This window comes from Atractosteus spatula, chromosome 19 (genome assembly GCF_055471065.1).
Source record: "Atractosteus spatula isolate fAtrSpa1 chromosome 19, fAtrSpa1.hap1, whole genome shotgun sequence".
Taxonomy (NCBI): Eukaryota; Metazoa; Chordata; class Actinopteri; order Semionotiformes; family Lepisosteidae; genus Atractosteus; species Atractosteus spatula.
The window spans coordinates 4156905-4167317 of record NC_142724.1 but is presented as its reverse complement, the minus strand read 5'-3'; the positions used below and the strand labels follow the sequence as shown (position 1 = coordinate 4167317).

At 38.0% G+C, this 10413-nt stretch overlaps 1 protein-coding gene across 3 annotated transcripts in view; it reads right to left on the bottom strand.

Moving 5' to 3' along the window:
* Window positions 1–762: 762 nt before the first annotated feature.
* dnmt3bb.1 (DNA methyltransferase 3 beta, tandem duplicate b.1) overlaps window positions 763–10413 on the bottom strand; it is a 45997-nt gene continuing 36346 nt past the window's right edge. For all 3 annotated transcript variants that reach the window (XM_088937621.1, XM_088937620.1, XM_088937622.1), the window contains exons 18-22: window positions 9766–9914; window positions 8991–9076; window positions 8410–8479; window positions 6192–6310; window positions 763–3730 (exon numbers count right to left, since the gene is read on the bottom strand). In XM_088937621.1, the coding sequence (XP_088793747.1) occupies window positions 3589–3730; window positions 6192–6310; window positions 8410–8479; window positions 8991–9076; window positions 9766–9914 (566 nt within the window). In that variant the 3' untranslated portion in view covers window positions 763–3588. The remainder of the gene's footprint in view (window positions 3731–6191; window positions 6311–8409; window positions 8480–8990; window positions 9077–9765; window positions 9915–10413) is intronic.

Sequence of the window (10413 nt, the reverse complement as noted above, 5' to 3'; positions counted from 1 at the left end):
TAGAACTGAATAGCTGGTCAGGGCACAATTGTCCAATGGAGTTGGGTAGGCTGGCCACCATTTCAGTAGCATCTAAAAAGAAGACAGGTAGGTGGCATCTCAACAGGTAGGTGGCGCTGAAGAGGGTGCATAGCTGGTCACACAGAGGAGCAATGGCTGGGGAAGGCAGTGCAGTAAGGAGACAAAATGAGCAGCTGTGGTCTGAGGAAGAGACACGGGAGGCTGAAGACAGCAGAGGGCTGTAGGTAAAGACAAGGACCTTAAACTGGATGCACGCAGGGATGGGCAGAGAGAAGTCAGTTTCAGACATTTGGCGAGCCAGAGAGGGCAGATAGTAGCAAAACACAGCAGAGCAGTCCAGGCTGATAGAAGAAAGGTTTCAATTGAGAGAAGCTGATAAAGCTGCTCCGAGAATCTCAACCAACATTTCTTGGTAGGTGGTTACAGACTCCCACAACTCTTTGTGTAGTTTCCCCGTTTGTATTACCCTTTTTATTTTGAGAAAGTCTAGAGACTCACTTGTGCTCCAAGCAGTGCTGTAAGTGGTTATCAATCCTTTTGATGGTCAATACAGAAGTGGCTGGAGAGGAACTTTGCAATGGATTGGACTAGAAGTGTTCAAGGCTGAGCAGCAAGTCTGGTCCAGAGGGAACAAAATCTTGGATCAACAGCAACGTGGAAACGCGAAAACAAGGTCAATTCGAATGTGCACAATAAACTTCATGACCAACCCAATAAAAACAAGAGACAGGAAGTTATGAATCAAGTCAAAATCAGCTTTATTGTTGCAGCATGGAATGACGGACAAAACATAGCACCTGAGCATAGTGTCAATTACCCCACGTCAAGTGAAAACTTGTAAAAACCTTTTATAAAAGTCAAAAATAATAAAACAACCCCCAGCACATGTGCTTACGGGTTTAACCTGTGTTTCAGTATTTTTTTATTCTTAGAATAAAACTAGACTGGTTAATATCAAATCCAGTATTTAAAATGCAAAAACAGGACAGTGGGAGAAAAGTATCCTTTTTCTGAAACTAAACAAAAGTAGTATACATTCAGCTGCGATTTTCAAATGGTTAAAATACACAAAATAGTATTATATATACTGTATATAAAAAAAACAGAAATACTGGTTTAGTCTACGCTATAGTAAAATGTACTATTAACATAAGAAAGAACAGCACTATAAATTCAACAGAGTTGTCTACAACATAAAATACAGGTTTATGTATAAAACGTTTAAAAGAGGAACTAAAAATTATGGGTATATAAGAAAGTAGCACCAACAGAAATGAATCACCCAAAAACCAATTAGAAAAGCTACTAATTGCCTTTAGAAGAAAGAAAATTAAGAGGACATCCAGTTCAGACTTAAATTGAGAGCCTGCTCTACAAAGCCATTAGGTACAGCATTCATTCCAGTTTCCAAAATTTGCATACGATTTTGTTGAAAAACACACAAATAAGGATTCATCCATTACATTTTTGATTTATCTTTCAAAGACACTGTGTTTTTTTGACAGCCAAAATGTTTTTTTTTTTGTTTTCGCTATGTGTTCACTCCAGAAACTGTAAATATATATTTTCAAAAGTAGCTCATCTTTAAACCAAATATTTTACATTTAAAGAAGTTACAACTGGACAACTCTTATTTTTCTTTTCTAAAAACATATACAGTACTTTTATATTGATAGATATACAGTACAGACACAGTTGGTTAGAAAATACAGGTAAAGTATAAAAAATAAATGGTAAATTTTTATATGCTTTACTTCAATTTAAAAAAATAATAACCTGCCTCTAAGCATTAGAGAGCAATGTAATTCAAGATGACTGTATACTGTATCCCCAAAATCTTTTTCTTAGTTAAGAGGGAAATTTTAATTTGTAAACATTTGTTTTTATTAAAATACAGTACGTCTCGTTTAAAATATCCCCCTGACTGAAAGATCTTAACTTAAAAACAGGCAACAAGGTAATATTAGAATGAAGAAAAAACATTTTTTTCGCTTTGTCGAAAAGCAGAATTCTTACGTTTTTATTAAAGATGCTACAAGTGAAAGTTTCTTTCCCTGTTTACTGTGAAAAATGGAGGTAATAATGCTCTTTTTTGGTTATATTTGTTATTTGTCATAACAGCTATCACTTATCTAGGCCTGACCGGTATACTGTACATGTTCAGGTTAGTTGCCACCTTTTGTGGCTATTCCACAGGAGTTTTATTGAGGAGAACAGTCAATAAAACTTAATGCGCAACTTCCACTGCTTCCAAGAATCCAGCCTACCAGAAGTCTGTCCCTGGACCAGCTAGCTATCTTCATGACTGTATTAGGTGTTCTGTGCATCAATGTTGGAAGGCACTGTATTTACAACAAGGCAGGTGGTGTCATTTTAGAATTTTCAGATTCTATGACAATTGCCTTTTGACAATGAGCTATGCAAAAACATTTTTTTTTACATTTGTCTATATTTTAGATGATGCTAACAAAAAGGGTGCCTGAAAATATCAGGATTACTTTTAATGTGCTGTTAACACTTTGCACATACTGTATACAAGTCCTTCTTGTCAGACACCCATGATTACAATTTCTCTTTAGGTACAGTATTCTTTAAACAATAGTGTTAAATGAAAATATTTTCTCAAAGAACAATTAAAGAAAGACTTTGGGAAGAAATACCCTGGCATGATTATTGAATCACAGATATGGTGCCGTCTTCCTAAAGTTAGTGATTTTTTGTTCTCTGTTAGCCATGCTACATCTCACAAAAACGAGTGCTCTTCACAACCAGGGCACATGCATTTGTATTTCCCTCAAATATAGACCTTTAGTTTAAAAATGATCAATGAAAAACAATATAATGGCGAAATCTTTTTTTCTCCTTAAGATGAATTTAACACATTAATTTTTGCATTTTCTTATTTTTAAATTGAGGATCGGAATTTAAGTCAACAATTTTGTAACAGTTCTAAGCACCAGGCAGCTAATGTTCTACTCAATTAGTCCACATGTGCCAAGTTGGTAGTGATTTCTGTTTGCAGATATTATATTATTTTAAATTAAAAAGTAATCTGTTAATATATATTTAAAATGCTTCATTGTAACCCAATTCACACAAATTTAGCCTTAATGCAAAACTCTGTTAATGTAATATTTTTGTCACATAAAAAAATATTCTGGCTTCACATAAAAGAGGGGAAAAAAACAACATTCTTCACTGAATGTTTAGTTGGTGGATAAAAATCAAAATGACTTTCTTGGAGTGGACAAAATATAAAATATCTGATAAAAAAGCATTGAAAAGCCTTTTCATCCTTCTCAATATCTTGTGTGAAAAAAATGAACTGAAAGTTAAAGCTTTTTAAGCATTCAAAGTGCTAAGACCAAGATGTGTTAGATCTACAGTACTGCTACTGGTAATATATCATACATCCAGCCTAAAAGCTTCTCCATTAACTTTATCACCTGGATGGAGCTCAGTGGTAACGATTTACCTGTGGTGAAAGCTGCAGCCTCATACAGAGGTGCTATGGTATCTGAGCTTTGTAGATTTCTGTGGATGGGACACACACAAATTCTCTCATAGCTATTCACAGGCAAAGTAGTCCTTGAGTGGGGCAAAGAGGTGTCGAATTACAGGGACACTCCAAGACCGACCCAGCAGCTTCTGTCTGGCGACCCGACCCATGTTGGACACGTCAGTGTAGTGCACTGGGAACCCGAAAATCCTGAAAAAAACAGAACAACGCCAACTTTAGAAATTCAGACCGGAAAGGCTATCTTTGTTCAAACAACAGACTGAATAAACATGCAAAATTAGGCGATCTGAAAGTGTCTCAGCCAGAAAGGGCACTCGCTATAAAGCCCAGCCTCATGGTCCAGACCTTGCCCGTTCACATACAGGCTATGCTGTCAGCTGAATATTACTGAGATTGACTTGGCAGTGCACAAACTAGTCAAGAATTCCTAAGAACTTAGTGGAATTCCAATAGATTAGGCCCTGTTTATCAGACATAACTATAAAAGAGAGCTGTTAGTCTCCCATCAAGTACCTACTTTAGAGGTCTCTATAGTATTGTTTTTAGACAAATGGCTCTAGAGTTGGACAGATTTATCAGCTGTGAAAAGGATTTTTTCAGAATGCAAGCTTATTTTTAAAGAAACATTTTAGTCCTTTCCATTCCCAAATGTGCACCATATGTTGAGCATCAACCAGGGCTTTACTATCTGGTGCAGAACCCGACCCGAAATCATTCCTGACCTGGCCGGGGAATGTGACATTTCAGGAGTAGCTGAAAGGCAGGGGTAACCTTATCAGAAACAGCCACTGTGCCATGTGTCTAATGCATGTGAAGTGATCACTTCTAAACACCCACTTATGGTAATGATAGAGGGTGACCAGAGCTGTACTTGGATTATAAAACATCCTGCAAAACTGCTTGGATTCAGAGCACCATGGGGGATACATCTTGGGTGTGTCTTTTGGGGGTGTTTCCTGGCCTTTTTACATTTAAAAAAACTAATTTCAAACCTTCACTGAACTGCACTATGACTTACTGCATCCTCTACATTATCTTTCTGAAATACAGAGATAACTGGGCAGTAACTCTAATTCCTTCACAAGTAGCAATACAAGAGGACTGCAGTCCTAAAGATCTCAGAATCTGTAATTAATTACATTATTCATGCAGATACCAATCACTACAGCCTCTACATTCTGCCTCTGCATTAATTCATGTTTATTGGATAAAGTTTTCCTAGTGTAAAGACAACAGCACAAAAGTTGTGTTTATTGTATTCTGGTCTGCATGATGTGATTAAATTAAACAAAGCTGCTGATTATCTGAGCATATACCCAAGGCAAGGCAACCAAAGCAACACTAGGTCAGTGAATTAGAATTACTGTTCCCCTGAGAGTCTGTAAATAATCATCTTACTGACCTGTAGAAACATTTAAGGCTATGCACGATGTTATACTAAAAATTATACATATATCAAAACTTCATGAGGTAATCAAAGAACTGTCCACCTTGCTGAGGGAACATGTCAGCTTAGAAAATAATTATTTTCCAGTGTTTTTAATTTTGTTGTTAGGAAGACAGAAATAAGAAAATGTGTTATATTTCTTTCACTTCTCCAATGATACATATTTGAAGTAATGAGAACGTAAAAAAACAGAGCCATTCAGCCCATGTAGCTTGTTTGGCAGCTACCTATTCGATAACTGATCCAAGGATCTCGTTTCTTGAAAGAGCCAGGGTATCAGCTTCAAAGACATACTTTGACATACTTTGTTCCACACTTCCACAACCCTTTGAGAAAAGAGGTGCTTCCACGCAGTTTCCACTTGTATCCTCTGTTGTGATTCACTGTTCAAGAAAGTCACTGGGTTGATATTGTTGATGTCTTTGTATACCTGACTGAGTTCCCCTCATAATCTTCTCCAATTCCGTACACCCATTGATATCAATCCTAACATTTTTCACCTGTTTAATCACTTCCTCACAATGTCTAGAAAACATAAATGATGAGTGAACATAAACACCTAAGTCTTTTTTATGTTGCATCTTCTATCTCAGTGTTTCCCACTTTGTTTTTAGTTTTTGTTTTTGCTACCTGCATGCAACACCCTGCACTTATCTCCATTAAATGTTGGGTGTTTGCCAAGTCTTGAAGTTTATCTCAGCCTTTTTGAATCTCAGTGTTTCCCAATCCTCCTAATTTTGTATTATCTGCTATCTTGACTAGTTTAATAATATACCAGAATCAAGAACATTGATATGCATTCAAAAGAACAGTAATCCTAGTACAGATCCCTGCAGTACTCCACTAGTTACTGCACTCCAAATAAGTTAGAAAATTTGAAGTTGTAAGCACACAACAGAAAATACTGGGAATTAAATACAAAATTCCCCCTTTTGATTAAAAGCCTAGTTTTCACATAATGACTACACAAAACAGAATTTTATCACTAACAGTTACCAAGCTTGTAAAAATACACTATAATCTAAATTGTATTTTTCCAATATAAATTGAAATGATTTTCAAAATTCAGTTATTAAAATTTGTCCATGCCTACACCATGTAACTTAGGTTTTAGCTACACAGTAGTTTACCACAGTAAGGAGACTCACAAAATCTGTCCCTGGTTGCGGCTTGATGACTAATGCCTACAGTGAAAGCACTTACCTCTCCAGCTCTGTGCACCACAGAATGTCCTCCTTGCCGTTCATTATCACAGGAAAGTGCTGGTCTTTCCCTTGCTTAATGGAGTTTGACCGTGTGGTGATGGTGCGTACCTTCCCAAACTGCAGAAAAACAACAAACACCTTCAAGGACAAACAGCTATGGCACTTGATAAAAAAAACGCTCATTTTTATCTTTCTCACATTTGCACGAGTCTTGTCGTCAACACTCAGTGTCGCAATGTCAGTTTAATCACCTCCAGTGAAAGAAAAATCACATCATCATGCTAAATATCTATGTGAGGCTGTATAAGACAGCTCCATGGTATTGTCAGAAAAGAATACAACCAGGAATAACACTGAATGGATTTAGCTAAAATACCTACAGTAAATTGTTTGAGAATCAGAATGCAGAATTTTAAAAGTAAAAAAAGTTAAGTAAAAAAATGGATACTTATTAATACAACCATTATATGTAGATTTTTCAAGATGACAGGCGATTTTTGTTTGCTCCCTTAACTATCTTAGCGACATAAGAGACGATATCCACAGCCATATCATCAACTTAGTGACAGTGCCATTTGGTAAAGATGCATTTTTAATTTAGTTTAATAACTTCCAAGCAAAACAGTCACATGCAGAGTAACATTTTTCTTCAGCTTCTTTGTCTTTGGCTCAACAAGGGGGAAACCACATAGTTTTTCAATAAACTGCTGAAGCAAGATCACATTCCTCATCCAGTTTGCATTATGCATGTTACTGTATACAGTGCTGAGAACAAATGTGGGAACCGTCACTATAATTATGAAAATGACTATTTCTTACCATGATAACCTTGTTTAATCAAAACAGGTGTTTTTTCCTAAATAACTAAAGGATTTATTTTCCATTTCAAAGTTAAAAATAGTCACAAATGTTACAATGTTAATGTCACGCTGATTTTTTTTACAAATTCAAATAACTTCATTGGCATTACCAAAGACTTACAGAATTTTCCATGCAGTTAACAGAAGACACAAATATTTAAATCAGTACCATAATAATAGTTGGAGGCTGACTCTATATTCCAATCATGCATGTGCACCTCAGTGGTAGAGGAGTTGACTGTGGCTCAAATGTGGGTATCCCTATTAACATCACAACACCCTGGACGATAAGTGCGCACCACTGGTGGGGAATCACTGTTCTGGGTTAAATGTGCTGCTTTTAAAACAATTCCCTTAGGATATGTGTACAGTAAAAAAATTCAAATAATTTTAATTACACAAATTATTTAAATTAATCCAATTGTTTTTGTGTGAATTAATTTAACTGTTTTTTAAGCAATCTACTTTCGTAAAAAAATGTGTCAGCAAGGCATGCCAATTAGGAAAATTTGTTTTGGATAACACATTTTGAATGAATAGTGAAAAGACAACTGAATGTGAAATTTGCAAAATGAAAAAAATAAACACTATAAATATTAATCATACAATATTTACACAACACAGTGTTTCCAAGTTAAATATATCTAGTGATATGTAGGGGATTCCCTTTGGCTGTTAACTATTTCCTTGTATAATACATAACTTTTATACATGCATAAAGCACAGATGTAGTTTGGTTAAAAACTATCATTTCCGATCTTTCTTTCCCTCGGTTTCACTGAACTACTGCCAGAACTACAGAGTGGTTTATGACAGCTTGCAAAAAAAACTGCATTGGGGGCAAATTTCTGGGAAATCTGCCCATTCAAACACATATCCTCTATACAGTTGGCAATCTGCCTGTACATTTTTATCAGGTCCAGAGGCATAATTAAGAAAAACAAACGTAAAGCATGTTATCCTATTCGTGCGTGAGGCAAATTATCTGAGAACAAAACAGGAATAGCTGTACATTCAAGCTAATCATTAATATCGGTTTAGCTGTTGATAAAGGCAGGTGTGCTTCTGTAGCAGTCCTGACGTTAATGACCTCCTGACTGCAGGGGCATACAGTACTCAAAACACCCAGGGCTGTCGTTTCAGAAAGGAAACAATCACCCACATGGCTAATCTGCTTATATCATGTCAGAACATGCAACTCCGACTGATCATCCTCGTGAGGCGATACCAGATGTCGGGGAACAAATTAAGAGGAGCATTTTAACTTGCATATTTTTATGTATTTGCATAGTAACAGCTATGCGCCTATTATAATAAAGACCTGCCTTTGAAATGTCTAAGAATGAAAATCGTCACCTTTGCCAGTCGCCCATGCTCCAGGCAGTCCTGAAGTTCCAGCTTATCCATGCCTGAAGCGCACAGAGGCCTAAGGATAAAAAACAATGTTAAAGCTTTTTTCCACTTTCGAGATAAAAATCACTACAACACAAGTTCATTAACCCCAATTCTAAAATCTGTGATTTAATCGAACTGTTCGTAGATGAAGAAACACCTCAAGATGTTACTTATACTGTGCATCATGGTGTAGAGCCTTTAAACTCATGTAAAGTTAAATAAAGGTTGTAGGTTGCATATATGTCCTTATGGCATTTTTGGAGAAAATGCTTTTGACATGATATTTATTACTAAATATAAATAAGTGACTGTGAAAAATGCTTTGAATGCTCACCCAACTGTTAGTGTTAATAGTTTATAGACCATTGATAAATTACTAGAAAACAGACAACCTGGAACTCCCACTAGAATATGCTGAAGGCTCCGACATGTTTGTGCAACTCCTATATCACCTTCAGAGTGTCAAAACAAGCCATGCTCTCAGGGGGTCTGGCAACAGGCAGCACTAACTAGACAGCTAAGCACAACAAAAACACACCTACCTGTTCATTCCAGGAAGATTGCCCCAGAAATATCTGGCTCTGTGTGCAGCCGATACCTCTATGGCATCAATCATGACTGGGTTGCACTGCAGCACATAACACAAACACAAATAGTTATCAATGGGCGGAGCGGTGGCTCTGTGGCTAAGGATCTGCACCTGTGGCTGGAAGGTTGTCGGTTTGTATCCCACGGCCGGCAGAGGAATCCTACTCCGTTGGGCCCCTGAGCAAGGCCCTTAACCCCAACTGCTCCAGGGGTGCCGTATAAATGGCTGACCCTGCGCTCTGACCCCAAGCTTCTTTCCCTGTCTGTGTGTCTCATGGAGAGTAGGTTGGGGTATGCGAAAAGACAAATTCCTAATACAAGAAATTGTATATGGCCAATAAAGTGATCTTATCTAATGAATTGTATTGTTCCTGTAACTTTCTACACAGTACTGTATTAAGCTTTTTGATTTAAAACTCCTCTGCATAATGACTGTATTAAGCTTATTGATACAAAACTTTTCATTGCTGGGGTTTTCCCAAATTGTTTGTTATGTTGGCATAAGATATAATCAATAATATATACCAAATGGACCATATGTGTCTCATTATCTACGCCTTGAGTCATGACTGGTGTGACAGAACTGAAGCAACACTGCTTTTGAGGCTGGTGCAAAAGCCATATCAGGAGAGCAAGGGTATTTTAATTATAAGGCTGAGTGAGGGGAAAAAACAGCACGTGCACATTTTAAATTGAGTTTTACTTTGCTCTTCCGAGAATGACTCCTACCTCCAGGAAGCGAGAAATGTCCCTCTTGTCGTTCACTCCCATGGCCACCACGTTCTCGAACATCCAGAAGAACGGCCGGTCCTCCCCTTCCTTGGGCTTTGCGAAGCTCAGCAGGCGGTAAAACTCGAAGAACAGCCGCCCCGTGCCCTCTGGAGAGCCGCCCCCAAAAAACAGGAAGAGAACAGGCCAGTAGTGTGCGTGTTTGTGGGGGCTGGGGATGGGGCGACTTCTTCAACACACATGGAACCCAAGCAGATATCAAGCGCAGGAGCACTCAAGGCAGAAGCAGGAGATCCAGTGCAGAGCACTGTGGGTGCCAGGAAGCACACCTGCAGCCACCCTGCTGTGGGAGCTGGGTGGGAGGGACCTTGTAAGATGGCCTGATGGATAATTACGTCACCTAACACAATGGGCTGTACGGTCCCCTCCCCTTTCTAATCATCGCTGCATTCTTATGCATTAGCACGTCTTTGCTTCTTACCGTTTAACTCTACAGCACAGTTACCGGGGACGGGCTATTAGTGGGTGTGCCCTGTCCGCACATTAATGCTGTAGGAGAAACACAGGGGGAAGGCGTCTGGGAAATACACACAGCCTGCCTTAAGTGCAAAAACATACCCTGTGGGTACGCATGCAATACGTGCAAAC